At 47.3% G+C, this 27,407-nt stretch overlaps 8 protein-coding genes across 8 annotated transcripts; 5 read left to right on the top strand and 3 right to left on the bottom strand.

Annotated features, from left to right (window-relative positions):
- The first annotated feature begins 47 nt into the window (after window positions 1–47).
- On the top strand, window positions 48–1,999 carry BDV27DRAFT_135086 (homoserine acetyltransferase family protein). The gene is made up of 6 exons (XM_032068442.1): window positions 48–517; window positions 577–1,072; window positions 1,140–1,249; window positions 1,308–1,455; window positions 1,506–1,585; window positions 1,642–1,999. Exons 1-6 carry the CDS (start codon window positions 373–375, stop codon window positions 1,731–1,733), a joined length of 1,071 nt encoding a protein of 356 aa, XP_031923200.1. The 5' UTR covers window positions 48–372; the 3' UTR covers window positions 1,734–1,999.
- On the top strand, window positions 1,978–5,099 carry BDV27DRAFT_135083 (polynucleotide adenylyltransferase). The gene is made up of 8 exons (XM_032068441.1): window positions 1,978–2,369; window positions 2,432–2,580; window positions 2,662–3,036; window positions 3,100–3,311; window positions 3,368–3,977; window positions 4,022–4,136; window positions 4,190–4,307; window positions 4,446–5,099. The coding sequence occupies exons 1-8, from the start codon at window positions 2,221–2,223 to the stop codon at window positions 4,515–4,517; spliced, it is 1,800 nt and encodes a 599-aa protein (XP_031923199.1). The 5' UTR covers window positions 1,978–2,220; the 3' UTR covers window positions 4,518–5,099.
- A 96-nt stretch (window positions 5,100–5,195) lies between these two features.
- Window positions 5,196–6,907, bottom strand: BDV27DRAFT_44925 (uncharacterized protein). Its single transcript, XM_032076668.1, has 3 exons — window positions 6,072–6,907; window positions 5,546–6,009; window positions 5,196–5,465 (listed from the first exon to the last, which is right to left on the bottom strand). The coding sequence occupies exons 1-3, from the start codon at window positions 6,850–6,852 to the stop codon at window positions 5,265–5,267; spliced, it is 1,446 nt and encodes a 481-aa protein (XP_031923198.1). The 5' UTR covers window positions 6,853–6,907; the 3' UTR covers window positions 5,196–5,264.
- Window positions 6,908–7,113: 206 nt separating this feature from the next.
- On the bottom strand, window positions 7,114–12,305 carry BDV27DRAFT_168092 (CDC45-like protein-domain-containing protein; the record flags this gene model as incomplete). Its single annotated transcript, XM_032074674.1, has 3 exons — window positions 7,114–9,404; window positions 9,461–10,069; window positions 11,304–12,305. The coding sequence occupies 3 exons, from the start codon at window positions 12,303–12,305 to the stop codon at window positions 7,599–7,601; spliced, it is 3,417 nt and encodes a 1,138-aa protein (XP_031923197.1). The 3' UTR covers window positions 7,114–7,598.
- A 462-nt stretch (window positions 12,306–12,767) lies between these two features.
- Window positions 12,768–14,892, top strand: BDV27DRAFT_135074 (cytochrome P450). The gene is made up of 4 exons (XM_032068440.1): window positions 12,768–13,214; window positions 13,275–13,309; window positions 13,376–14,185; window positions 14,250–14,892. Exons 1-4 carry the CDS (start codon window positions 12,824–12,826, stop codon window positions 14,796–14,798), a joined length of 1,785 nt encoding a protein of 594 aa, XP_031923196.1. The 5' UTR covers window positions 12,768–12,823; the 3' UTR covers window positions 14,799–14,892.
- A 1,795-nt stretch (window positions 14,893–16,687) lies between these two features.
- BDV27DRAFT_168089 (glycosyltransferase family 32 protein) lies at window positions 16,688–17,802 on the top strand (the record flags this gene model as incomplete). The annotated part of the gene is made up of 1 exon (XM_032074673.1): window positions 16,688–17,802. One exon carries the CDS (start codon window positions 16,688–16,690, stop codon window positions 17,756–17,758), a length of 1,071 nt encoding a protein of 356 aa, XP_031923195.1. The 3' UTR covers window positions 17,759–17,802.
- A 4,475-nt stretch (window positions 17,803–22,277) lies between these two features.
- On the bottom strand, window positions 22,278–23,653 carry BDV27DRAFT_135072 (putative mitochondrial phosphate carrier protein (Mir1)). The gene is made up of 3 exons (XM_032068439.1): window positions 23,404–23,653; window positions 22,889–23,308; window positions 22,278–22,827 (listed from the first exon to the last, which is right to left on the bottom strand). The coding sequence occupies exons 1-3, from the start codon at window positions 23,535–23,537 to the stop codon at window positions 22,443–22,445; spliced, it is 939 nt and encodes a 312-aa protein (XP_031923194.1). The 5' UTR covers window positions 23,538–23,653; the 3' UTR covers window positions 22,278–22,442.
- A 1,025-nt stretch (window positions 23,654–24,678) lies between these two features.
- Window positions 24,679–26,941, top strand: BDV27DRAFT_148979 (alpha-amylase; the record flags this gene model as incomplete). The annotated part of the gene is made up of 9 exons (XM_032070989.1): window positions 24,679–24,709; window positions 24,741–24,786; window positions 24,821–24,917; window positions 25,041–25,443; window positions 25,513–26,099; window positions 26,154–26,177; window positions 26,311–26,533; window positions 26,592–26,844; window positions 26,917–26,941. The coding sequence occupies 9 exons, from the start codon at window positions 24,679–24,681 to the stop codon at window positions 26,939–26,941; spliced, it is 1,689 nt and encodes a 562-aa protein (XP_031923193.1).
- Between the last annotated feature and the right edge of the window lie 466 nt (window positions 26,942–27,407).

The raw sequence follows: 27,407 nt of genomic DNA, 5'->3' as shown, positions 1-27,407 counted from the left end.
GAGGGCGGAATTGAAACCACGCTGGTTGTCATATTACACATTACTCCGCGCTTCTCCATATCGCAATCCCATCACTTTGAGAACGATGTAACTCTACAGGTTGTCGCTTGTGCTTATCGAGGTGGAAAAGGCTCGAACTCTCTCGTGTTTAAACTTTCATTTGTCAGTTTCGGTGTTCTCCTCCAATTATTGATAAGCGAAACGGGATGGGATGCCTATATCTAGTATAAATAAGGCGCTACTATCACTTGAAGAACAGACATACTTGACGTAACTAATTAACTTTCCATCCCCTCTCATCCCAACCTGTATTGTTTGCTATATCCGCTCAAAGCCAACGCACGTTGCATCTCCTGGGATCGAATATTCAAAATGACCAAGCAAGACTTCGAAACCTTCAAGCTTGGGGATTGGGAGCTGCAGAGTGGAGAAAAGCTCATCAATGCGTCTATTGCGTACAAGACATTTGGTGACCCGAAGTTACCAGCTATTGTTTACCCCACATGGTTTTCCGGGTGTACGTTTCAGAAGTCAGGATTTCCGCAGCGATACTAACAGAGCATTTCCTACATTTAGGGATCTCGGATAACGTCTGGTTGATCGGGGAAGATAAAACACTCAACCCCAAGGCGTACTTCATCATTATCCCGGCGCTCTTTGGGAATGGCCAATCAACCTCCCCATCCAACTATTCCGCTTCCGATGTGTTTCCGGCATGTTCCTTCTACGACAACGTGCGTGCCCAATACACACTAGTTACACAGCATTTAGGCATATCGCATCTGCACGCCGTGGTTGGGTGGTCGATGGGTGCAGCCCAAAGCTATCAGTGGGCAACACAATACCCAGACTTCATGGATTTGGTGGTGCCATTCTGTGGGTCAGCAAAGACCTCCTTGCATAACCAAGTGTTCTTAGAGGGGGTGAAAGGTGCGCTGCTAGCAGCAAAACACACGCCTTCTGCTGTCTTGAGAGATACCCGTTCCCCTGAAGCTGGGCAGGCGTCGAGAATATGGAATAATCAAGAGAGACAAATCGGCTTGAAAGCCTTGGGTAGGGTTTATGCTGGTTGGTAAGGACTAACAACACGCCATGTCCAGCTGTACCATTTCTAATGTCTCCCTCTCTCTTTCATACAGGGGATTTAGCCAAGCTTTCTACAGAGAAAAGCTGTATGAGACTGAACTTGGCTACAAGAGCCTGGAGGACTTCATGCAAGGTTTCTGGGAGAAGTGGGCTCTTTCTAAAGGTAAATCAATACAAGCCCCTCTCTGTGCTCGTTCTCCTAGTTAACGTTGCGGATCTAGACCCTGAAAATCTGCTGGCCCATCTGCAAACCTGGCAGCAAGGGAACGTGAGCAATCAAGAGCCATATAATGGCGACTTTGAGAAGGCCATGGCCTCAATTAAGGCGAAGACGCTGGTGTTGCCGGGCAAAACTGACCTTTACTTCCCGTGAGTGACACCTCCCTTCCTAAGATCAATCCGACAGCTAATTGCCGTAGCCCGGAAGACTCTGAGTATGAAGTTGCATGCATGAAGCCGAAAATCGGTACCATTCGGGTTATTCCCTCCATTTGGGGGCGTAAGTGGGAACCTGTCATACTGCAGAAGGATTAGTGCTGACATGTTTACTTGTAGACTGGGCCGGCGGCCCTGGTGACAGTAAGGACGACGTTGAGTGGCTTGACAAGCAACTGGCCCAATTTTTTGGGGAGCACTCGAGAGCGTGATTATTATCTATAAGGCCATGAGATTGCTTGCTATAGCAAGTTTCCCCTAAGAAGTTAGTGAGACAAACATGGATGTAGTCCGTCTAGAAACATTGGAGAGTGGGGTATGCTGCAATTCATATGATTGGTGGATGACGAAGTATGGGAAATCCATGTTAGCACGTGATTGTAGAAAGGCGTCACTGCTGAGTCAGTTGACCAGGCGTGGCACCGATAAACCTTCGTTCTTCAACTCCGATCGTTGGCTTGATCAGCCTCTCATTTACTGTTCGGCTTTCCCCCATCGATTCACTCACCCCGTTCTCTTCCTTTCACTCCACCTCCCTTTTCTCGTCACATTCCTGTATCCCTTTTTATTTGTCGCGTTTCCTTTGTCTTCCCTAGTTCCAAAAGACATACGTTCTTTCTTAATTTTCCTGTCTTTTATCTCTCCGCTTTTGAAGACTTAAGCGCCGCATGATCCTGTACCTTTAACTAGACAGTCATTATGGCCACACCACCAGTTCGCCAATGGGGGGTTACTCCTCCGATCTCTACGGTCTTGCCGACCCCAGATGAGCTCGCTGCAAATGACGATCTGATCTCTGAACTAAAGTTGCAGAACAACTTCGAAAGCCCTACAGAGACCGAGCACAGGTAAGGCGATCAGGGGTCTTTCACAATGCTCGACATGAGCGCTCATTATCTTGGCTTCACAGGAAGAATACCCTCCAGCTTATTCAACGTGTCACGGTCGAGTTCGTCAAAGTTGTCAGCCGAAAGAAGGGACTCTCCCCTGCTGCAGTGGAGGCAGCAGGAGGAAAGATCTTTACTTATGGAAGTTATCGCTTGGGTGTTTACGGACCTGGTGAGTCGCCAGCTGTTCTTGATTTTTTTTTTTTCCTTTTTTTTTATGGTATTCCTGAATATTAATTGCGCTTCGTGGCAGGGTCGGATATCGATACCTTGATTGTTGGTCCGAAGCATGTTGTCATCGATGACTTCTTTTCAGATTTCCCCCCTGTTCTTGAAAGAATGGCTCCACAAGGGGCTGTTGAGAAGATGACTCCTGTTCCAGATGCCTTCGTACCTATTATCAAACTCGAATTTTCCGGTATTAGTATCGACTTGATTTATGCCCGCCTGATCGTCCCTTCAGTTCCGCTCAACCTTGATTTGAAGAACAATGACTACCTTAGAGGCTTGGATGAAAAAGAGGTCAGATCGCTCAATGGCACTCGTGTAACTGACGAGATCTTGGAGCTTGTGCCTCAACAGAAAACATTCCGTCTCGCTTTACGTGCTATCAAACTCTGGGCGCAACGTAAGGAACATTGTTTTTGACTTTTAAAGTGCTTGCTAGCTAACCGTTCCACCCTATGCATAGGCAGAGCCATTTACTCTAATATTGTGGGCTTCCCCGGTGGTGTTGCTTGGGCTATGTTGGTGGCTAGAGTGTGTCAGCTATACCCCCAGGCGACCGGGTCGGTGATTGTGGGCAAATTTTTCCGGATAATGAACAAATGGGCTTGGCCTCAGCCTGTGTTGTTGAAGCCAATCGAGGATGGTCCTCTCCAGATGAAGGTTTGGAATCCAAAGGTGTGTACCGCTACTGGTCGCTTGTCGGTTTCGAATAGTCACTGATCTGGTCGTAGATTTATCATGGTGACCGCTTTCACCTGATGCCGATAATTACTCCTGCGTACCCTTCAATGTGCGCTACGCACAACGTCTCCATGTCAACCAAGACTGTTATCCTTCGCGAATTGCAACGAGGCGGTGATATCGTAGACAAGATTTTCCTGAAGCAAAACACTTGGAATGACCTCTTCGCGAGACATTCGTTCTTCACGCGCGACTATAAGTATTACCTCAGCATAACCGCATCGAGTAGAACCAAAGAAGCAGAAGCGGTCTGGTCTGGACTTGTTGAATCAAAGATTAGACATTTGGTTGGAGCTCTGGACAGGAAGTCAACCATCGCAGTGGCTCACCCGTTTCCCAAAGGTTTCGAAAGGGTTCATATCGTCAGCAGCGAAGAGGAGGCTGAGGCTGTTAAAAATGGGTCTACAAAGTATCAAGATAAGGGACAAAAAACAGAGACCACCGATGAGATAAACGACGCTGCTCATCAGGCTGCGGCTAACAGCCAGATCGAAAAACGGGATGTCGCAGAGACCGTGGAGAATAAGGCCAATGGCGAAAGCCGAACCATCTACACCACAACATATTATATCGGGCTGGAGTTGAAACCATTGGAGCCAGGTATGTTAGCCAATAACCCTATCTGATCCCACTGACTTGAGAAGGTCAATCTCGGTCGTTGGATATTTCAACCGACGCCCAGATATTTAAGTCGACTTGTACCTCTTGGCCTGGATATCAACCTGGTATCAATGACCTGGCCATCATCCATGTGCGGAAGTAAGTTTTTTTTACCTGGATTTTAGCAGTTCGTACTTTAACACTCAAATCAGCTTCGACCTTCCTGAAGATGTCTTTCAACCAGGAGAAACGCGTCCCCAGCGACCTAAGAAGAAGATTATCAAGAAATCCGGAGCGGGCGGTCAGAAACGAGGCATCGAATCATTGGACGTAAGTGCATACAAGAAAATTCGAGTGGACTATGGACGGCAAGCTACTTCTACGGAATTCGACCCCTCGCACTTAGCGGTGCTCAAGAGTTCTGGCATCTGAATATGACTGATATCAACCGTTGATCTCTCTTTACAGGATCCATCGCTTCCGGCTGCGAAACGTCAGATTCCGTCCAACGGAGTGCCCAATACAGCAACACCTGCGTGAGTGCCTATCAACCGTAGTTAGGCCCAAAACCACGATGGGGCAGGTCCCCGATCTGTTCGTGAGTGAGATGCTCGACATCAACAGCCACCGTTGCAGCCATATGAAGAACCGCATCCGGATTGGATGATATGTAGTAAATGGGCGGCACATCTCCTAGTATAATCCCAGCTGAAATCCACTAAAAAAGAAAACCTACAGTTGATCTAGTGATTCGTCCTACGAGACGCACTGTTGCAACTGACGTCAGGAATTTCAAGGTTGGTTTCTTCTCTCTTTCTACTACCTTTTTTCTTTCTTGACCACACAGACATTATTTCTGTGCTATCTTGCCCACCGAGCGACTACCTCATTGCAGGCGTTAGTGACAGTGGAGGCGGTTGATCATACTTGCATTACGCGGTTGGGCTCACAAATTCCCCTAATTTTCTATTTCCTATTATTGCACATCGCACGGAGATTGTAGGTCCACACTGCGGGTGGTTGAGACTGTACATATCACCTTGCTTTTTCAGTTAGGCCTGGTAGAAGTGCCAGCTAGCTTTAGTTGAAATAAAGAATGTCTTTTTCGTGGCCTACGGGCCACCAGTTACAACCAGTGTTCTCCAAAATGCCGTGTTTTCGTAGGCAGTTAGTAAATTTGCGTTGGTTCCTGTTCCATTCGGTCCGTTACAGGCAAAGGTTTGTACAAAATTCATTTAGTTCGTCTACTTACGTCTAACATGCATGTATACACCCAACAATCCGCATTCAGCTCCAAGCTTCCACCAAGTCACACAAAGTAGACTCACCACCAACATTCCCAGGGAAAACCACAAAAGGAACACCTCGATGTCTCGAAGTGGACTCATCGCATCGCCACAAAGGCACCCCAGGCGCCGCCTGACCAACAATCAAAGCCCGTTTTATATTCAAGCCCTTAGTCGCAGCATCAGAGGACGTGATCCCACCCTGAAACCATCAGTATCCGACCATACCCACACACAAAGTTCCAACTCTCAGAACATATCGGATAAAAGAAAACAACTAACCTTGGCAATAATATACCTCGGACGAATCTGAATCTTCCTTAGCACACTGACCAAGGCACTCGCAACATTCGTCCCAATAGCTAGAGACGATAGCTCACTATCCCCCGTGATCAACTTGCGACTCGTCATGACCAAGGTATCCTGACCGGATTGAAGATGGGACTCGGCCTCCTGAACTGTCCGCTGAATTGCGCCTGCAGCGCTTTCCGGCGACGCGATCAGTTCTTCGACGTTCATTTCGAGAATGGCGAGTTGGCCTGTTTCTCCGCGTTTGGAGGTGAGTACCTTCAGCTGGGCTGTTGTCTTAGGTACGTAGGATCCGGCGATGATTAGCCCGCCTGTTTCTCTAGGGACGGGGAGTTGGAGTTCGCTTGCTGTTATGGGGGATTTGGAGCGGATTCCCAGACGGGTGGATACGAAGGCTGCGCCGGTGCGGTAGAGGAAGTGTTTGCCTTTTGCTTCGGCTGTTGCTGATTAGTTTCTGGTAAATAATGAGGGGAATAGGTTGGGGGATTGGACTGCATACCCAATAGCAAACCAGCAACGAAGACATGCATATCAGACTCCGCCGCAGCATTGACGATAATGACACCGCCCCGGGGGATGCCCATCAGCTTCTCGAAGACTGCTTGGGGTCCTCCCACCCGGATATCGTGTATCGATATCGAATGTAGCTGCTCCGGCTGAAATCTCGCGGCCGCTTTCTCAACAACATAGTCCCTGAGGTTCGAACTCTTATATCCGAAAGTGGCATCCTTCGCGAACTGCGTCGTCCCCGTCGGGACCAGGTTCTCTCCCTCAGCCACATAATGCACATCATCGATGGTGAAGCGTCCACCCTGGAAGAAGAAAGGAGCGAGCACTAACCCGTCCGCGTCCCCGAACACGGACTGCGCAACGTCAGTTTCGAGCGGGAAGTGGCCCCGTAATGTACTGTCACCGCGCAGGACGATGTCCACTGTCTGTCCTACGGACTTGGCGACTTGCGCAACGTTCTCGCAGATCTCGCGGATGAGTTTCTCAGCTTCGAGGGGTGGGAGCGCGCGCGAGTTGGTCAGGATGAAGAATCCTGGGGAATTCTGTTTGAACTCTTCGGTTAGGGTTGGGATGTCCCAAACGGTGAGCACGGAGATGTCATGGCATGTTTGTGTTCCGGTGGGGTCGTCGTCGAGCACAACTAGACGGTTGAGAGTTGAGGAGGCCAGGAGTTGCGAGATCTGGTCTTGGGCGTCTGCAGGATATGCGGGGGGCAATTGGGCCAGGGTGCTTTCGCGTGGTAAAATGGGGTAATCTTGTAAGGATGACATGATGGCTCGTTAACCGGTGGAATTGAGTCAATGTTAATTGATCCAAAGAATGAAGTGGTTGTTATGGATTTTGGGGGTGGGAGAAGCTCTCTATTTCAACCCCACATTTAATACTTGGAAGCAATTATGTGCGGGGGAAGGGATCGGAGACTAGTCCGATGTATAGCCAAACCAGAACTTCAAGCTTTCTCTATAGTATAGAAAGATCTAGCATCTTGTTATTCACAACATGGTCACTCATTGAACAAATCCAATCAGTCTAACAGAACAATGCAATGAGGAGAAAAGAAGAAAGAGGAACATAGGGCTCTCAAAAACACCGCAAGCGCCGTGGCATGTGCAGAGAAAATGCAAAATAGTCATGACTATGACAGTGATGCAGATGCTGTTGATCCAAAACAGAATATGAAAAATAGAAAGAGAAAGAAAAGAAAAGAAAAGAATGATCGTATAGATCCCAACCAGTCATTACGCATATCCTCCCTTCCCTTTTATTGTGAATAGCAGAAACCGTTCCCTTGCACTCCTCAAGTCTCGTCGCACGCAATGCTCAAGAGATCTCATCATAAAAAAAAAAAAATTAAAAAAAAAGAAGAAGTAGAAACGAAAGACAACCCACCCAGCCATCCGAACCGGTCATTAAGGAAGCCCAATCAAAGAGATTCGAGATAGTAATAGTGAAGTCACGCAGAAAAAGACAGTATCATAGTCCTTGGGGAAAGCGAACATCGGTCATAAGCAACGGTTTAGCCGACAACACTGCGGAAACTCAAGGCTTCAAGGAAGGCACCGAGGTCTTCCTTTCGCACCTCGACCACGCAGTGATCAAAGCTGTCAATACGAACGCGAGTGTTGGTTTCTTGGACAACTTCTTGAAAAGCGATTCCAAAACGGTTCCGCAAAAGATGTTTATCGGCGCGTGTATCGTCTTCGTCTTCAGACTCCGACTCCGATTCAGAGGATGATTCTTCCTCTTCGCTTTCTTCGAAGTCTTCTTCACCATCCGCTTCTCGTTGAGCCCGCTCTGACGCACGCTTCGCTCGCCGCTCTTCCTTTTCCTTTCGCTTCGTCTCTTTGACTTCTTTCTTTTTCCGACGCTCTTCTCGCCGTTTATTCAAAGCAGCGAAGTCAACCACACCACCTCCCCCACCAGTACCGACAACTACATAAAGGTCTCGATCTTCATCCAGTCCAGCCAGTACCAAAGGGGTTCCTGCAGCACGCTTGCGCCCAATCTTAACTAAATCGCCTCGCTCCCGCTCCTGTACTTGAATTGCTTCGGCAATCCACAGGGCTAACTTAGTCAACGCCCCTGGATTAGTGAATAACTTGACATCCGGCCCATCTTTGACAACAGCGATGCGAAACGCACGCAAGTGTCGAATCTGATGCTTTGAAAGTAAAGAAGTGCCGGTGCGTAAAATCGAGCGGTGTAGGTGCTGAGCAAGGGGAAGCGCCTCTAGGAGAAGCGTAGGTGACTCGGGGGTTAGAGATAGGGCGTCATATGCACACCAGAATCGGGGCACAATACTGGCTAGATCCGACTCGGTAGAGTCGACGCCATTCAATTCGGGCGCACTCCTTGGTCGCGAAAGGTGTTTTGTGTCCCACGACCCAGGCGCCTCCTCTGGTCCGACCTCGAGCATAGCACCAATGATAACACCCACATCAGTGGCAGACAAACAAGCCTTCCAGCCCCAGCAGCGCACGAAACCCCATCCCTCACGAGAGGCAGCATGTCCAGATGCCTCCGCGGGTACCAAACCATCCAGGCCGTACATTGGTGCATACTTAAGGAGGCGTTGACGTAGTACCCGTTTTAATTCCATGTCCATATGGGTGTAACTCTGGTGAGACTGGCTCAAGCTGATGCCCATCTTAGCTAGGAGTTTGTTGAGTCGTTTCCTACCATTCTCAGTCCACACATGTAATCGTGACGCTAAGTAGGGGCTATGGAGCATGCTATCATATAGCGACCAGTGTCGTATAAGGATGAATCTAGGTTCAGGCGACAGACGAATAGATTTATCTGTGGGCGACTTTGCCGTGGTTGGGATAACACCGTTGATCTCTCCTCTTATATCTCGATCCCGTTCATAAGGATCCGGTGGGTTCAGCCGATGGACCTCGTCTCGTAAAATCTGTCGTATACGCTCGCCCCGTTCACCACCCCAACCAGCTGACCCTCCAGATTCCGACGAGTTAGAGATACCGACCCCAGACATTGTACGGCCGCTAAGCTCTAAGCTAGATGCGCCGACAATGGCAAGCCAGAGCAGGTCGTTGTCCTCACGACCAAGCTCCGACGCCAAAGAGTACACAAGGGACGATATAGGTTCTGAGTATGAGGTGCCAGAGGAATAGTAATTCTGTAGCACACTCTCATGTTTTCGTTTTAGTCGCAGTAGGCGCCGTTTCAACGAGCGCGCGGATGGCTGTTTGGGTTGTGCAAGCGACGGCGATTCTAATACTGGTGTGACAGCGCGTGATGAATGAAAGGGATCATGCGCTCTGGGCCGTTGACGAGTGGGTGAAGAAGCAAGCGAGGACCCCTACAAGCTACATTAGTACCACATTTAAAGGAATACCGGCCCCACGTAGAACATACCGAATTGCTTCTCCTCCGTTGACGGGGCGGCCCATCCTCCTCGTCAGATTCGTCCTCGTCGTCCGTCCGCGACCATGACTTGCGTTTTCTAGAGTCCGAACTCGATGGTTGGTCTACTTCCCCTTCACTGCCCGAATCATCACCGAGATCCTCTTCGTCTTCTTCATCTACCTCCGGCATCTCTAACAGTGCGCAATATGCTTCTCGCTCCTTGCTCATGTCCTCCTCGATATCCCCATCGTCGTAGACCACGATACCCCCACTACTCGATTTGTATGAGGGTGTGATACATCCCTTGTTCACCCCGCGCGTTTTCCGTCGCGCATTGGCATCAATCTCGCCCAGCGCTTGTTCCGACACGGGCTCGCCACCAAAGACATTGGCTAGGTTCCACGGTCGTCTCGCATCAAATACCCAGACCTCAACCCCGCCCATATCCTCCACATCATCCTCGGGGTTGCTGAGGCAGAGTATCTCGCTCAGGTCCACCAAGCCACCCACGCCTAGACAGACCACCACACCGCCGCTACCACCATTGGTAGTCTGCATGGGCTTGACAAGATCCTCCCCCGCACGAGATAGGTCGCCATATCCCGCAACTGGTTGGATCTTGTGGGGTATATAATCGCGTTTTAGCAGAGCAGTGAGAATTCGACAAGCGCAGAGCGCATCGGGCTCCAGAGCCACAAGAATCAACACAGGCGGAGACAGTGGATGGTGTGATCGAAGGAGTTGTAGGTAAAGGTGCGATATAAGCTGGCGAGGTAGATACATGGCAGCCGGGGGAGTCGACGAACAATGTGCGAACGAAGGAGCCGACAAATACTGAAGTTAGGCCTCCAAGAGGCCCTGCTCTAAGCCGAGAAACAATCAAACCACGGACTGTTCACACAAACAAATTCAATGGTGTTTTGGTTGGCTCCATTCCCGGGTGTTGGCGAGTCTCTTGGGGTAACAAAAGCAATTCGTCGCGAATGTCCAGACGCGTCGGGGACGTGCCACACGTGCGGAGATTGCCGCCAAGCCCGCTTTCTGGTTCAATAAATTTAATTTCCTAGCATAAAACATCATTCATGACCCGCATAAATTTACTAGTTAGAGAATAAGCAAGGGAAAGAGAATAGTGAGTAGAAATAATAATAATTAACAAATAAATCAAAATTTTTCACAGACCGTAGTCTGATTTGTCATATAGAAATTGTCCTATCAGTCTCACAATGGAATCTAAATAAAGAAATTAATGCACAAGGGCATTCTCTGCTCCTTTGTTTTCTTAAGATACATAGATAGGAGGTAGATGAACTGTGCTCTTCAATTGGACTGAAATAAGAAGAGCGTCTGAAATGCTGTCAATTCCAGAGATCTAGCTGCTGTATGCCCATTATGTGCGAAAAAAAAAAAAAAAAAAAAAAAAGACATATATCAAGAGAGAGTGTGTGTGAGAGAGAATAATGATAATCCAACAACGCCTGTCAGTACTCCTGAAACTAGGTATCACATAATGCAGAACCACAGGCTGTAGTCACACTGTACGCTGGTAGCATAGGAAAGCACAACCGAATGCCATGGATGAGTAAAAGAACGAGACTATAGAGACATGAAATATATAGTTGGATTGTTTTTTAGACCATGATCAAACTGAGGACCTGCCTAAGATCGATCCAGTCAGCCAGACAGCAGCGCAGACCCCCAAGACAGAGGCTCCAACTAGTCGCTTTTCCCAAGGAGCTTCTTGGGACATTTTGGCCGGCTCAAAGTTCTTCCTAGGCGAGTGGGGTGATAAAGAAGCTTGCGATCCGGGGTTGTCGTTACCTCCGCGAAGCGACGAGTCGTTTTGATTGACCAAGTATTCTCGGTCGCGTGCGCGCCATTTCTCAACCAGTCGCGCAATCTCAATGAGGTCTTCTTTTAAAGATCCCGGGTCAGTCGCGGTAGTATTCTCAACCTCAATGTTCTGGACATTCCCGAAGAAATCCACCACCGTTCGTAGGCGGCCCTCCTGCTCAGCGCCAGGGAACAGATCCCACCGCACGCCTGGTTGTGAGTGAATCTTAGTTTCGTCATATGAATCAAACAAGTCGCCCAGTGTCAGTTTAGAGTTCGCACTTGTGACCTGAGTTTCAAGAAACTCGAGCACATAGTACGTCCAGCGGTCAATCACTGCAACTCCGACATCATTGTCGGCATGATGAGAGTATGAAGACTGATCAAGCTCGCTGGATCCGGTGGCAATGATATTAGGCGAATAGAAATGCGTATACATCGTGTTGGCCTGGCAAGTATCGATCATGAACAGTAGCTCATGATAACGCTTCTTCTCCCACATTTGACCGAAGGCATCCGCCAAGTCCCAAGCTCCAATCTCCTCGGAGTCCTGAAACTTGAGAAACTGGTCTCCTCCATGTCCGGTCATATACACAAGTACATTACTTCCCGCGTCAGACCCAAGGCGTTTGCTCCGTGGTACATCTTCGTCTAGCCGATCGGTCAAAAGACGGATGAAATTCTCCACAGTTACCTCATAGCCCCGGTAATCCACCTCAATATTGTCTCCGTAAAGGTCGACTGCGCGATCTGCATTGCTGTAGACTGTTCCTGGGAAGACATTGCGAGGGTTGCAGGCCATATCGTCAGGAAGCATCAGGATAATCTGCGAATCGGGGATTCCGAGGCGCTTGACGGTACGATACAGCGAGAGAACATTTGCGAGGTGGCGGTAATTGAACCAAAAGCGCGAGGTCGAAACTAGGACGGCCCAATTCGATGTATGCTCAGATGAAGCTAAAGACACAAAGACTGTGAGGAGGAAGGGAAGGACCCTAAGGAGCCCAAAGTATGGAAACATAGTGAGCGCTCGAACGTCAAATCATAATAGAGCTAGAGAGGGTTGCGTAGTGAGCGACAGACAAGGGCGACAACAGTAGCGCAATACAGAAATGAGCGTGACTAGGTAGGTGGAGATGTTTATGGAGGTCGTGTAGTAGTTAAGTAGTAGTATGCTTATCAATTCAAGTGGAAAAGGACAGCCAGAAAGAGGGTCACATCGGGAAGATCACTAAGGCATCCATCGAAACTTGAATGTTAGCGCCTGAGGCATCAAATGTCACAATCAGTAAGCTTTACAGCCTAAGGCATCAAGAATTATAGACAAAAACCAAGTTTCCTACCAATCACATTGACGTCCGTGGTGGTACTGGAATGAAGTAGTAGTATCCATGGACAGGGGTGGTATGACAGGAAAGCGGTGTCTTAAATAAGAACAGGATATTATAATCATCCGCTTTGATTCCTTGTCTGAACTAAAGGAGGGGTCGAGACTATATCCAACTTTTCGGCTATAACTACTAACATATTTGCAGAAGTATGCTCGGGTTCATCATCTTTTCTCTATTCATCAGTTATATTGCCTACATAGGTCTCTGTTTCCTCCGACACAGGAACCTTGCACGGAAGATTGGATTGCCATACGTCTCGTTTCCTATTTCATCGCATAATATACTCTTCCTATCTCTTTTTGAGACTCAGTTCGTTCCATACGTGATCAACACATGGCTCCCACCCAAACTAGCCGACTATATCTATGGTAGCGCCTTCAAAACCCGCTGGGCGGCAAAGGACCGCCTCCATAAGAGGCAGGGGGAGGTTTATATGCTCATTACCCCATCCGTATCAACTTGCATGGTGGGCGACGCCTCAGTAGTCTCTCAGATCTGCATGTCTCGTCATGGTTTCCCAAAGCCGCTCGAACAATATAGTAAATCATCCTGACCTGACTCACATATTGCCGCAAAACTAATGGATATCTGCATCATAGGGGCCCTGGACATATATGGTCCAAACATTATCACAGTAAGATGTCCAAACTGTTATCTGCATTGACATCGAGTATTCAGAGTCTCGGCTAATGAAACACAGTCTGAAGGCTCTCAGTGGGCACATATGCGTCGACATACAGCGACAACGTTTAATGAGAGAAATAGCGCCCTGGTTTGGGAGGAAACAATCCGCCAGGCCAACGAAATGTTGCAATATTGGGAGGACGAGCATTCTAGAAGCACTTCACCGTCCGAATTTGTCTTGACAGACGCTAGAGAGGATATCTTAAAACTCACTCTCAATATAATTTGCAGTGTTGGATACGGAGTGAAGCTTCCGTTCAGACCCGTCCTTGAAAATTCGACTGAAAGTGCCGAAGGCTTGTTCAAGGATGCCATAACACCTTCGCCAGGCTACCGCTTCACGTTCCGCTCTGCGATGGAGTACTTGAATAAGCACCTTACCTCAATATTTATAGCTAATGGCCACCTTCCCAAAGGTATCCCACGGTCCGTACTTCCATTTTTCAAGAATGACTTCGATGCGTTCGACGATATTGGCAGGTATCTGCGGGCGTTAGTGTCGACGGCTGAAACTAAGGAAACCCTAACTCAGAACTTACTTGATGGTTTAGTTAGATCTAAACAGAAGGGAGACAAAGAGCAAGGAGTCAACCCTGAGCTCACGGATGATGAGATACTTGGGAACCTGTTCGTATTCACAATCGCAGGGCACGAAACCACTGCTGTTACTCTTCGGTTTGCTCTTGTGCTCCTTGCTCTCAATCAAGATGCTCAGGAGTATTTGTACGAGGCAATTCGAGAAGCAACATATGACGAGCCTCATAACCCTGTTGACTGGGATTATAGACGCGTTTATCCAAAGCTCGTTGGCCCCTTATGCGTAATGGTATGTGGCATAATCTGCCTTTTGTGGTTGTAATTGTTCCTAGAGTAATCACTGAGTCCTTCAGCTTGAAACACTTCGGATGTATCCCCCAGTGACGGGCATTCCCAGGTGGACAGGTGACTCCGCAGTCAATATCACGTACCATAACCAGTCTTACCTCCTTCCGCCACATGTTTATGTCAACCTCAATGCCAGTGGGCTTCATTATTCCGAAGTGTACTGGGGTCCAGATGCAGCTGTGTTCGATCCCAAGAGATGGGATAAGCAGAACACGGGAAGCTTCCTGGCGAAGAATGCAGGAGAAGGTCTGACAGGGCCAGGGCTGGAATATGACACAATCCATAAACCAGTCCGAGGCTCATATATTCCTTTCAGCGACGGCTTCCGGGCGTGTGTAGGCAAGAAATTTGCTCAGGTTGAGTTTGTAGTTGCCGTGGCCATTATCTTTCGTGAGTATCACGTTATGTTGGCGAAATCCAGTGAACGTGAGGCCGAGGACGATATGCGTCGGAGGGCGGAGAAAGTTTTAGAAGAAAGTACTTCGTTTATCACGTTGTCGATGCGTGATGAAATACCGCTGTTGTTCCAGAAACGGTGCGTTAGCAAGGCCTAATCATGTAACTTAGTCGCCGTTAATATGGATAGGAAATGTGCCATGGGTGCTTTAGGTGTCATATCTGGGTCATTCCATACTGTCAATCATAGCTCTTCTTTCTTCCCCTCATTGGTTTTCCCACCTTCTTTCGACATGAGATTATGCAATGATATTGAAGCAGACTTAAGCCTCTAGACTGCCCATAGTACACCACGACGTGATAGCTATCAGTAAACAATCACTGTGATCAATGAAAGCCAGGTAACCGCAACGTTCGGTATATGATTGGGGAGAAAGGATCAAGTCACTGCACATAGCTAGACGTATGAGAGGCCTTTGGATGGATAGCAAACAAGTGTGCTAACAGTAGGCTAGGGCATGCTATGGTTTTCTTGGCCTAACCCATGTTCTAGGTAAAGTCCCACGGTTAGTAGTGGAGAGAATTGTGGTTAATCCAATGCCGTGAGTGGTGTTAACAAAAGTCGCCAAGCACTTCCCGCAGCCCTAAATCAGGGGTCGACGAGGCGCAGCAAGGCATCATTGAGTCGATTGCTTCAAATTACCAAAATTCGAATAGGTACCGTTTCTAACAGTGGTGCAGCTCTAGGTCAGGACGAACCATGATTCGGAAGATGGCCGATGCCAGCTGTCTAACAGAACCCCTTCACTACTCCTGGCCATCGCGGTCAGATGGAGCCAGGCTCTTTGATCTTTTCCCAGATACAACGGTTATGGCACCTCTTCTTGTAGACTCTATTAGAAAAGTAACGGATGTTGTCAATAGACCGTAAATTCGGAGTATAGAAGAGTGTGCCGAACTTCTCTTTAGGGCACGTATGCCTGCACAAGTGACGGGACTATACTAGTGTTTCTCTCTCAGTCATTCGGACTCATTCCACCATAGAGACAAACGGCTTCGGCGATGTAGACGATCAAAGCCCATATACCTGCCCTCAACGAGCTGTCGCTTCCGGAGTAACTTCCGCTCTTCAAATAGATATATACACAGCAGTAGCAACATCGACATGGTGGAGATTGGCCAACAATCTCTGGAGATCCACCACTGCGTTTTCCTCTGCCTGCCACACCAGTCATCGTGGCGTGCTTTCATAATAGAGAGATCCTTCTTCCAAATAACAACACACCACACTTGGATTTGATATACTGTACTTAATATAAGTGGTGTCGGTGGCTCTTAGTAACCCTGACCCCGAACTTTACACAGAATAGACGCTACACTTTCAATCATTTGAGGCCAGGTCTTAAGCAACTAGAAAGTTTACTAACTTGGAAGGTCATGGCATCTATAGTACGGTGAGTAATGGACTAGCATCCCAATCCGCCAAGAACTAAAGTCGTAGTAGCCTCCATTGTGTAGCGATTAGTGTCGGTCGCGGAGGGGGACTGAGTCGGTCCATCAAAATTTTCATTCCTAGTACTACCCTCTCATTTTCTGATAATCCAACCATGTTCCTCCTATAGACTATAGTGTCACCACCACGCCACCCATTCAGGAGGTCAGTGAAATATTGAAGTCCGGAATATACATTCCCTCAGGCGACACGCTCTTTCCCGGAACAAAGGGTAGAGTAGGTTAACTATGGGTAGCAATGCCTATCACGTACTATTTGGGGCAAATGACCTGGCATAGCCCCGCCATATGTCTGAGTTGAGTCAATATAGAGAGGTGGAGCACTTTTTGTTGTGTATCTTGAAACAATCTAACATGAACGGGCAAATATCCAAGCCAACACCTGCAGCGGCTCCAAGTGGGCCAGTCCCTTCAGCCATCTTGCACTTGGCCCACGATAGGAGTAAACCTAGTATATCTAAAGACGATACTTAATCTTTTCATTGTAGACATGGTGGATAGTCAAGAGGGAAGGCCAAAGAAGATTGTCCTTACCATGGAATCACTGTGGTGGCTTCTACGCAGGGCTAGGAGTTCCCTCATTACCCTTTGGAATTTTCTATGGCTACACCCTCTCCTTTCGTTTTTTACTGCCTCTCTAGTCTTTCTTTTTGTATCTCTTACACAGTCATTCGTTGAATTCTCTGACAACCTTAAAGTCCATTCACTTTCTCTAAAGAGCTTTTCCCCTGCCTATGTTACAGCGCTTAATGAGTCTATCAATCTTGGTCAACCGATCCAGTTCGATGCCGCAGACAACAAAACTTCTCCTGCCTCCATCCCACGAATCATCCACCGAACGTACAAGACAAACGATATACCTTCGCACTGGAAAGGGACCTACGAGTCATGTCGCGTGTTGAATCCCACCTACGAGCAATACTTCTGGACTGACGAGTCTTCTCGTCAGTTCATTGAAACCCATTTTGACTGGTTCCTGCCCACCTACGATGCCTACCCATACAACATCCAGCGGGCTGATGCTATCCGTTATTTCCTACTATGGCATTATGGAGGCGTGTACATCGACATGGATATAGCTTGTCGCCGACCGTTGGACCCGCTGCTGGATTTCCCTGCTTGGATGCCCAAGACCCAACCATACGGTGTCAGTAACGACCTGATGGCGAGTACCCCAGGACATCCATTCATCACCAAAGTTGCCCTGGGCCTGCATGATCACGACGGCTTCTACCTCTCCAAATACATCACGGTATTCTTTACAACGGGACCCATGTATCTCAGCAGTATTTTGACGGAGTGGTTTCGAAAAGTGCAAAATGGCCCTGGTGAGGAAATTACCATGCCACATGGCGTTGCTATACTGCCTTCCATGATGTACGACACCACTGCGTACTCGTTCTTCGGTCACGCCCCAGGATCCACCTGGCATGGAAACGATGTAGCGGCAGTCAGTTACGTTTACAAACACTGGCGTGAGATTTGTCTCAGCGCAGTTGTACTTGGCTTACTGGTATTGACGATCTATATCTTACGGGTCAGGAGAAGACGGTCAAAGTATACCTTGATTTTAGATAGGCAAGTTGAGGGGGCAGGCTTTTTGTGATGTTTCATTCATTTCTAACCAGCCCAACGGAATGTGGGTAGACGCCTTTGTTCTTTCTTTCTCTTGTCTTCCTCACTTTACTTCATTACATTGGTTCTATACTCTCTTTTACCGTGCAAACTGCAGCGCGACGCTTTTATCTCCTTGAATATAGATGCTTAGGATTAGATATACCCAGCGCTCCGCAATGAATTAACCTCTTACACAATATAATATTCTCTTTGGAGAAATTAAGATAACGCCTTATAGCACCAACAAGAGGATAGGGGCGTGGAATTAATGCCTTGTGAAATGTGTATGAGCAACACCTAAAGGCAATCTAGGTCATTACAAGCTTCTATTTGGTGGATTGGTGCACCTTCCATCTGCCCCGTAAAATCCGATGAAACTCTTCCGCTTAGTAATTTTTCGACATCTGGGGCAGAACTTCCAATGAGAGCATATCATACCAGAAACAGGGACCCTTAAAGCCTTATTGATTGGGGCCCTTGTGGGGATATTCTGACTATCGAACCCTAGAACCATTAGGGCCCTAACCACCAGCCCCTATAAGTTGACCGAAGCATCCACTTCAGCGAGGCAGTGCCGCAGTGTGGAGGGTAAAACATGCTGCGCCTCTCGGTCTTGGCCACAACTATCGGCTTTTCAGGGAATGAAACATGGCTAAATCAATGAAATCTGCGTTTGGAAGTTTTCTAGAGAGGTTCTTACAGAATATAATGCTGATCTTCGAATCTCAAACTCTATCATACTAGCACTTATACTCCTGGATTGGGGAACAATATGTTTCAAGTGGGGTATATGTTGATTAAGCTATATCTCAACGTTCCCCAGTAGGTTATACGTACTGTATCTCTGAACGTACTCCGTAGTACTAGTTCCTAGCCAATAGTTCAGCACTTTAATCATATAGTGCTTATACAGGTGTCAACTGCCGGTCGACCTGTATACTACTTGGGATGCGCTGGTACCTCAACCCGTCAGAAGGTAGAGAACATGGATGTTATGAGTAGTTGAGCCAATCTGCTATAATTTACTAAGACACCATATGCTTCTTTTTGAAGCGAGCTACAGTGAGGTAGTATGTGACCCATGGAAAGTCGAATGATAGTTCTGACATGCCACCAGCAGTAGAAAGAAAGTGACCCGATTAGGCAAGGCGTACGAAGCGCAAGAACTTTAGGATTCGATTGCGGTAAAGCTAACCGGAAGAAGAATAGATATTCTTGCCAAGCTTTCAAAGTGGCCCACCGATTCTGCCTTGACTTTCAAGGGCTCCGTGATCGCAGGGCTGCCTTGACTGACCCTAATCATTAATGTCGGAGGTTGCTCGCTCTTACCCTTCCCACGGCTCATGTATCATTGCGTCCCCACTTGCTCATTTATGAAGTAACTCCAAACTGCCTTGTCCCTGTCTAGGATGCATGTTTCACCTCTTTATGCAGTTTAGGAGTCCACCTACTATACTCTCTTTCCTCAAACGGCATATTCTAATAGTGGAGCTATGTACTATCGTCCTTTGTGACATGGAACAGGGGAATCCAAGGATTGTCCTGCGTAAAAACAAAGTATACAAGGTTCAACAGTAAATCTCTTACTAAAATATGATGGAGGACCCTGATACTTGTACATATTGCGTCTAGGTATAGCCAGTTTGCGTTCACGGGGCCTTATAGACTTCTAGTATGACATTCCGATAACTAATATCTTTTCTGAGCAAGGTAATCGCTATACAAGATCCCACACCCGCTATAGCAGGGTATCTTTTGCGCTTTATAGCGGCTTGCACGTAATTCTCAGGCCCATGCATCCAATCTATCTCATCACCACACAGGACCAATCACTTTCTCTAACCAGCTACGTACATGGCGATCACAATCCTGGCGGTTTGTTTGTGCTTCACACCCAAGCCTATTGGCACACCATTGCAACCTGTACCCTATCAAGAATATTATCCCACTCAATGCAACAATTATCCACTCGTACCCCATCTATCGTACATGAAGACCCACGCCATCATCTACTATTAGCAGGTCTCCTGAATTTACTGATCAGTTTCTCGGCGGTGTGACCGGAGAAGGGATGGTGTGGACATTTTTCGGAAGGCTGTGGTTTGATCCACACAATCAGTTCGATGGGGCACCTCGCCCGGAGGCACTCCGTTTTCCTCCCATTCCAAGGTTGGGCCAAATCCATATTACGCTATGGAGTAAGTAGATAATATTCACAGCTATGCCCCGGGTCCGCAAACACATTCTTATGCTGATCTCGAGAGTTCCTATAGGACACATCTTCCAGACTTTGTCGGAGATGCAATCTAAAGTGGTTCTCCATTACCTCATGTTATTTACAAAAATGCTTTATTATCATTTTCAAGATGCATACGCCGCTAAACAGGGTAAATTGAGTAGGCACAGTGCGGGGCGAAGAAGACACGGTATGAGCTCGCTTCTGTTAGTGCCTTTCCTCCATCTAAGTACTCAAAAGTGGCCATCTCTTCTCCAATAGAGACTCGCCATCTGGCAAAGCACTATGGAGAACATATGCAACCTGTATTTAGTTTCTCTATGGACTGCCTTGGCAATACATGAACAGAGTTTGTTGTCGTGAGGGCAGCAGAAATTTCTGACTTGCCGCGAATGTGGCAGACAAGACGGGGAGGGCTCATTGATCTCAGAGATCATTTGTTCTATGCCCTTTAGGCCGAGGTCTCTGCTATTAGCACTATGCAAACTTTTTTCTGTCTTCTTTGCCTCGCCCACATATCTCTCTTCAAGTTCCTCGAAGACCCAGTCTCATGTTCATTGATGCCTACGATTCCTCGAATGCCCTCTTGTGCCTTGATGGGTTGCCTTCTACAACCTATGATATATCTGACGGATGCTATCAACTTTGTAATATTGGTTTTGGTTCTCGAGGAATATCAGAGTATTTTAAATATGGAAACAATGTCAAACTAGGTATGACTGAACACAACCTCATAGTAGCAAAGAAAAACTCCATCAGAGTGTATCTAACTCAATACGGTGGATATTAACTGATTTTTCGCATCTGCATAACCTACTTCGCCCCTTGACGCAGCAATTGGGACAGTAGTCCCACCACTACCCTCCTTCTCTCCTCCATCCGCTCCCTCCGACGCAAAGCCTACCACCCGCCTTCGGCACCAACGAACAGAAAATATAACCAAACAGTACTATACCCAACGCCGATCTACCATGCAGCCCATCCAACTAAGTGAGTCGGGCCCCCAGAGTTCATCGCCACAGTGAACACCCTGAAGCTCACTTGCTCTGGCACCAAGCACACCATGAGGCTCACTACCAGGCATACATTTAGGCATATTCTTGATGAGCAGATTGTTCAATATCGATTCAGTGGATTCCACACCATAGGCGGCTAATATGGACTAGAAGACTATATAACATTGATCTCTGAGCTTGGTGTGTTATGCTTATATTGTCTAGGCTCATGTACATACAAGGTTGGCCATATTTATTGGCTAGTCCTCTAGTCGAGTTTACTGCGCCAGAGACGATGACGAGGAACTGGACTAACGTTCCAATGCCGGACAATATTCCAAAACAAACAACCCAATCAGCCAGGCTCAACCATCACAGTATGATGTTGAGGAGTTACGCCGTCTAATCCCGGTATCGCAAGTGGACATCACTAGGTTTAGATGGGTTTGTGCGAGCTCAACCCTACTACCCGACTCCAAACTACTAGTATCAACTAAATCATGCCTTCTAGATTAAAGATATCAGCAGCCTGACAGAATGACCGAAAGCAGGCGGGAACTTATCCTTACCTAACCTCTCTTGACAGGATGTCTTTTCATTGTTGCAGCACCTCTGTCCGGTGTTCGGACGGGCTCATTGCAGAGCTCGTTGTATCATAAATAGGGTTTCCAAAACCTCAGAAATTTTCTGTCTAGGTTGCTTTTGCCCTTCAATGTATCCTCGGTCATTAAGTTATCACGGAACCTGTTCCTTGTGTATATTGCATACTATCCTGTTGCTCCCCGTGGAGAACGGTATGTATATAGTTGTTCCTGAGGCACCAAATCGACCAGTCAAACTTATGGGGTAGACATGAAGTTCTTGGCATTCATTCTGCCCTATTGATGCTGAAACCACCTTTACCGCCTTAGGCATAATTTTCACAATGCTCTTTTGTTAAGCAGAGATACGTAACTATCCTCTGAGCATATACTTAAAGCACTCCCAAATGGTTTATTTGATAAATTAAAGGATAAATATCTTTGGAAGTCACTAGATAAGATATTATGTACGGCGTGCAGCAGAGCATTCGATGGACCGGGTGCTTACTCCGTCGTTAGATAGAACGGCACTGGAATGCTTGGGCTTTAGGATGCATTCGAAGGATGCTCCTCTCTACAGCTCATCTCACACGATGGAATCGTTCCGCCTTCTGATCTGACAATACGATAAGATAGGAGTGCACGTCACTACTAGTACACTACCCGAACGTTCATAAAAATAGAAGAAATTATTACAGCATACCCATAGCATGATCCTCGGCCTGTACCGGTTTGTAGTGGATATCATGCAGCTGCAATCGCAGAGATATAAATCGCACGAAGGGAAATCTATTGAGAACAGATATTTTTAACGCAAATCTAGTAGCATATAGTACACCAAACTAGTCATGTGGTAATAATCTATTTGCCGATCTCAACACCACCAGTGGCACCCAAGAGACGCTTGATGTCACCGTAGATGGCGAACTGACCAGCAGTCAGGGTACCAACCATGAACAGACGGGCACCAATACCGGCGTAGGAGCCACGGAGACCGAGCTCCTTACCGATCTTGACGAGACGAGAGATGGTACCCTCACCAGGCTCACCGGGGGTCTTGTTGATCTTGCTCAGCATAGTATCGGCGGGCTGGGAGACGAGAGCGGCAGCGAAACCAGCAATGAGACCAGAGCCAAGGTTGATAGTAGTCTTAGCACCATCGGTGAGGGTGTCCTTGTCGAAACTGCGGTAGATAGCCTCAGAAACCTTCTCGAAAACGACGAACTTGGCCATGGTGTAGGGAACCCTAGAAATGTCAATTAGACTTGTGTTTGCCCAAGCTCGGCAAGGAACGCGTGCAAACTTACTGCTTGAAAAGAATGGGACCGAATCCAGAGTAGAAAGCGCCGACACCCTCGTTCTTAAGGATCTTACCGAAACCGTTCAAGAGACCGGTAGCGAAAGTGGGCTGGGAAACGAGACGGATACGGGTGGCTTCAAGAGGGCAAAGGGCGATATCAGCGAAGAACTCGGCGGTGGCGGAAGAGGCAAGGTAAACAGCGGTGCGGTTGTTGGAGGCAGTCTCGTAACCGAGCTGGTTGATCCACTGCTGCTTGAAGAACTCATAACCACCGAACTTGAAAGCACCCTGGAGGAAGTAACCGGCGGCGGTAGGACCGAAACCAGTGAGGAGAGCGCCAGCACCCTCGTTGGCAATAACCTGACGGAAACCACCGATCATACCACGGTTGTAGGTGACGGGGTCAAGCTGGATTCTGGTCTTGACGCTGCACAGGAAAGGGAACGTCAGTACGGACACTTCAAGCCGGAACGCCGGAACAAGGCGCATTGAATGCCAATAGGGCGACCAAATTGGACTTACACATCGACAGGAGTAAGAGCTCCGTGGGTGACGGAACAGCAGACAGCACCAGCGAAGGCGAATCTGGAGTAGAGAGCAAGGCCGCTGAGCTGCTGAGGAGCAGCGGGCGCGGGAGATTCGGCTTTAGCGGACATTATATTATATGAAGAGTCGTACTCTGCTCTAAACACAAAAAGGAAAAGGGAAGAGAGGAGTGGGGAGATGGGAGGGTGGAAATGTCAAGCAATTGAAGCTCAGTAGGGATTGAGATGGAAAGAAATTGAATCCGGGAGGAGAGGATTTGAAAGGGATGGCGTCGGCACTAGTCGCAACCCGAAAACTTTTCGCGGCCAATGCGGGTGAGGGTCGACGGCACGACTACGACTTGCCACCGTTTAACTCCGATCGCCCGGTCAACAGCAGAGAAAAGATATCCATATCTTCTTGATACCATTATCTATTGGATTGCCTATGGGTGCTACTTATACAGAGAGTATTCATATAATCCTCTCTGTCTATCAGTCTTCTTCATTTCATTCTCCCAATTTTCACCCAGTCCTTGGAAAGGATTAAAAAAAAAAAAAAAGAAAAAGAAAAAGAAAAAGCTACGTGTCCGACGATATCCAGCCGGATCTGATACTGGCAATTAGTAGCCTCAGGCATTCATGACCGCCCGATGAACATGAACTTGGAACATGAACTCCTATACCAAGAGAATGACCAGAGCATTTCCATGACCTGTGAGTCAGTGATCACAGGGCAAAGAATGGACTGAGTTACAGTGTCCTATTATTTCGATAACTATGACATTTTTTTATCGGGCTTTACTTAATATTTTACTTAATATCTCTTGGCCATTCAACTGTTCCCGGTTTGATATGTCACTCCCTCGGATCCCCACCCGGTGGCATCCCTTATTGATACCTGAGGCAGCCCCCGGATGATTGTACCATCTTTAATTGGTGCAATATCTCCTGGTTCCTTTCACAAACTTGAACTTGCACCCAAAATTAGCCTGGAGAAGGAGAAAGCAAAAGAAAGAAAAAAGAAAAAAGAAAAAAGAAAAAAGAAAAAAAGATCTCACAATTAAGGTCGAGTTCTTAATTCGTTCTTTATTGAGGAAACTGCCAAACTTTGCTGCTGGCGCCGTGATTAACAAGTCAACTATGAACAGCCCTGGTAACTCGTGGCGGTCAAGACAAAGGCTCAATCACCACCTAATCGTCAACTCGAATCGAAGGCGCTTGTTTGCTTGCTCTGATTTGTATCCACTAAACACCTGACAGCAGGTCTATCATGTCTTGCAAAGTCATACAGTATCTGACCGGTGTTTCACACCGACTGCTTGGGTACTGAAGCAGTTGATACGTCTATTGAAGTAGAATGGCGCATGATGACGCACCCGTCCGATATTTGGCTATACCTGTCAGAAAATCAGTCTTTTACTTGTTGAACGTATTCATCAGCTTCACTTCGTAGTCTCTCACAGCGGCTTTCTTTCTATTCAAACCATCAATGTTACCCATCCCGTCCTGGTGTGATCCCAAAGCAAGGGAAGAAAGAAGAAAATGGAAGAGGATCGAAAGTCAGTTCTCTTGTTTCTCTATAGATAAGCTGTCAGTCTGTGGATACTAAATACGCGATCATGCATAGAAGAGGCAGAGCATCTAGCTAAACTCCCATCATGGGATACTCCTGACAATTCGCTGATGCTACAGGGCTTCGAATGGCATGTTCCAGATGATCAAGGGCACTGGAAACGTCTTCAACGCTCACTAATTAGTCTAAAATCAATCGGTGTTGACAGTATTTGGATCCCACCGGGATGTAAAGCAATGACCCGTTCCGGTAATGGCTATGACATCTATGATCTATACGATCTAGGAGAATTTGACCAGAAAGGATCACGATCTACAAAATGGGGTAGCAAGGAAGAGCTCCAATCACTAGCTTCCTCTGCGCGGGATCTCGGTATTGGCATTTGCTGGGATGCAGTCCTTAATCACAAAGCTGGTGCAGATTATACAGAACGATTTTCAGCTGTAAAAGTGGACCCAAAAGGTATGTATGATCTCTAGTCTTAGAGAAACGATATAAGTAGGCTAACTAATATTCTGGCTGGGACAAAAGATCGCAGTGTTGAAATATCCGCTGCAAAGGAGATTGAGGGCTGGGTTGGATTCAGTTTCCCGGGCCGTGGCGGCATATATAGTCCCATGAAATATAGTTGGCATCATTTCAGCGGCGTTGACTGGGATGAAACCCGGAAGAAGAATGCGATATACAAAGTTGCCAGCAAAAGATGGTCTGATGATGTGGCTCACGAGAAGGGAAATTATGACTATCTTATGTTCGCCGACCTAGATTATTCCAACCTAGAAGTTCAGAAGGACGTTCTCTGGTGGGGAGAATGGGTAGGAAACCAGCTACCTCTCTGTGGCATGAGGTTAGATGCAAGCAAACACTACTCGGCTGAGTTTCAGAAGAAATTTGTCAATCATGTTCGAGCAACTGTCGGGCCGCGATTTTTCTTCGTTGCAGAGTACTGGAGCGGCGATGTCAGGGTTCTTACGCGTTATCTACAGGTGATGGATTACCAGCTGGCTCTGTTCGATGCACCCTTGGTCGGACGCTTCTCGAGGATCTCGCGCACAGGGGAAGATCTTCGCAAAATTTTCGATAATACGCTGGTAGAGAACAAGCCTGCACACGCAATCGTAAGACCAGTTCGATCTTATCCTTCGTTTGCACTATACTTACCGTACGAGTAGACTCTAGTTATGAATCATGATACGGTAAGAGGAAGACTGATCGTGGATCAGCATCCATGGAGATGTTAATCAGTTTTCCTATAGCAACCAGGACAGTCCCTAGAGGTAGGGACACATTATCCTTTTCGATCTTGGGGACAGCTAATAAACTACCCAGGCTCCGATCGCATCATTCTTCAAGCCTCTCGCCTATGCATTGATTCTACTCCGAGACAAGGGGCAGCCGTGTATATTTTATGGAGACCTTTACGGTATCCGACGCGGCGTCAAACATCCTATGACCCCATCCTGTGGCGGAAAGCTTCCAGTTCTTGCACGGGCTCGCAAGCTGTACGCTTACGGCGTACAATGCGACTATTTTGATCAGGCCAATTGCATCGGTGTGCACCCTAAACAGTATTCAATGTGCTGGCTCATGGCCGCCTAACAAATTAGTAGGATTCGTTCGTTATGGCAATCTGCATCATCCATCTGGCCTAGCATGCATCATGAGCAACGGTGGTGCGTCTCAGAAACGTATGTATGTCGGGCGGAGCCATGCCAAGGAGCGATGGACAGACATTCTGGGGTGGCATCCAAAGACAGTTATCATCGATAAGAAAGGTTATGGGGTATTTCCTGTTTTTGCAATGCAGGTCAGTGTCTGGGTCAGTTCGGCCGCAGAAGGGAGAGAAAGCCTTCGGGAGCCATTGTAAGCGCCATTTCACCCATCCCTTCATATGCTTTCTCAATATAAGGCTTCTTTGAGCTAATCTATTGATAGTGAGGAGGGGATTTACGAGGATTGACCGGCCTATCTGTGCCTTACAGATATCTGACAAGGTGTAATTTTGACCTATTATCCGGCGGTGGTATGAGTTGGTGGGCGATCAAACTATTATATGCTAAGACCTTTCGAATACCCATCTAGCGGCTGAAATTGACATTTTTGGGTTTTTATCAATCATGTTGCTATGTCGGTCCCTAACAAGAAAAAAAAATTAAAATAAAATAAAACCATCGCTAGCTCTTTGGAGATATAACAGGGGCCTTCACCGACTACTATGAGCACCATTATACTTTGCTTATATCGAGAAAAGCTACTGTTTACTAATCATTTTACTTGTTTTATACCCTTAGCTGAAGTAGTTAAATCATCTGAACGCAGAATAGTGGATAATATATCCAGTTTACGCGTACAGCTCACGATTCCACATGACATCCCCGTGATGACCCCATGCCCCAAACAAGATTACCTGTTGTTTCAAATTCAAA

Source organism: Aspergillus caelatus (assembly GCF_009193585.1).
Source record: "Aspergillus caelatus strain CBS 763.97 unplaced genomic scaffold BDV27scaffold_228, whole genome shotgun sequence".
NCBI lineage: Eukaryota > Fungi > Ascomycota > Eurotiomycetes > Eurotiales > Aspergillaceae > Aspergillus > Aspergillus caelatus.
Note: the sequence above shows the minus strand (reverse complement) of the source record. Positions and strands in the feature narration are given on the sequence as shown.

Bases quoted from the DNA above. Each gene is read 5' to 3' on its own strand.
- BDV27DRAFT_135083 (XM_032068441.1), top strand. From the start codon at position 2,221: ATGGCCACACCACCAGTTCGCCAATGGGGGGTTACTCCTCCGATCTCT. The intron at 2,581-2,661 runs GTGAGTCGCCAG...GCTTCGTGGCAG, and splicing joins CTTGGGTGTTTACGGACCTG to GGTCGGATATCGATACCTTG. The intron at 3,037-3,099 runs GTAAGGAACATT...CCCTATGCATAG, and splicing joins TATCAAACTCTGGGCGCAAC to GCAGAGCCATTTACTCTAAT.
- BDV27DRAFT_44925 (XM_032076668.1), bottom strand. From the start codon at position 6,852: ATGTCATCCTTACAAGATTACCCCATTTTACCACGCGAAAGCACCCTG. The intron at 6,010-6,071 runs GTATGCAGTCCA...AATCAGCAACAG, and splicing joins CGTTGCTGGTTTGCTATTGG to CCGAAGCAAAAGGCAAACAC. The intron at 5,466-5,545 runs GTTAGTTGTTTT...TGATGGTTTCAG, and splicing joins CGAGGTATATTATTGCCAAG to GGTGGGATCACGTCCTCTGA.
- BDV27DRAFT_135086 (XM_032068442.1), top strand. From the start codon at position 373: ATGACCAAGCAAGACTTCGAAACCTTCAAGCTTGGGGATTGGGAGCTG. The intron at 1,073-1,139 runs GTAAGGACTAAC...TCTTTCATACAG, and splicing joins GGTAGGGTTTATGCTGGTTG to GGGATTTAGCCAAGCTTTCT. The intron at 1,586-1,641 runs GTAAGTGGGAAC...GTTTACTTGTAG, and splicing joins TATTCCCTCCATTTGGGGGC to ACTGGGCCGGCGGCCCTGGT.
- BDV27DRAFT_135072 (XM_032068439.1), bottom strand. From the start codon at position 23,537: ATGTCCGCTAAAGCCGAATCTCCCGCGCCCGCTGCTCCTCAGCAGCTC. The intron at 23,309-23,403 runs GTAAGTCCAATT...TTTCCTGTGCAG, and splicing joins GCTCTTACTCCTGTCGATGT to CGTCAAGACCAGAATCCAGC. The intron at 22,828-22,888 runs GTAAGTTTGCAC...TGACATTTCTAG, and splicing joins GGTCCCATTCTTTTCAAGCA to GGTTCCCTACACCATGGCCA.
- BDV27DRAFT_135074 (XM_032068440.1), top strand. From the start codon at position 12,824: ATGCTCGGGTTCATCATCTTTTCTCTATTCATCAGTTATATTGCCTAC. The intron at 13,310-13,375 runs GTAAGATGTCCA...AATGAAACACAG, and splicing joins ATGGTCCAAACATTATCACA to TCTGAAGGCTCTCAGTGGGC. The intron at 14,186-14,249 runs GTATGTGGCATA...TGAGTCCTTCAG, and splicing joins TTGGCCCCTTATGCGTAATG to CTTGAAACACTTCGGATGTA.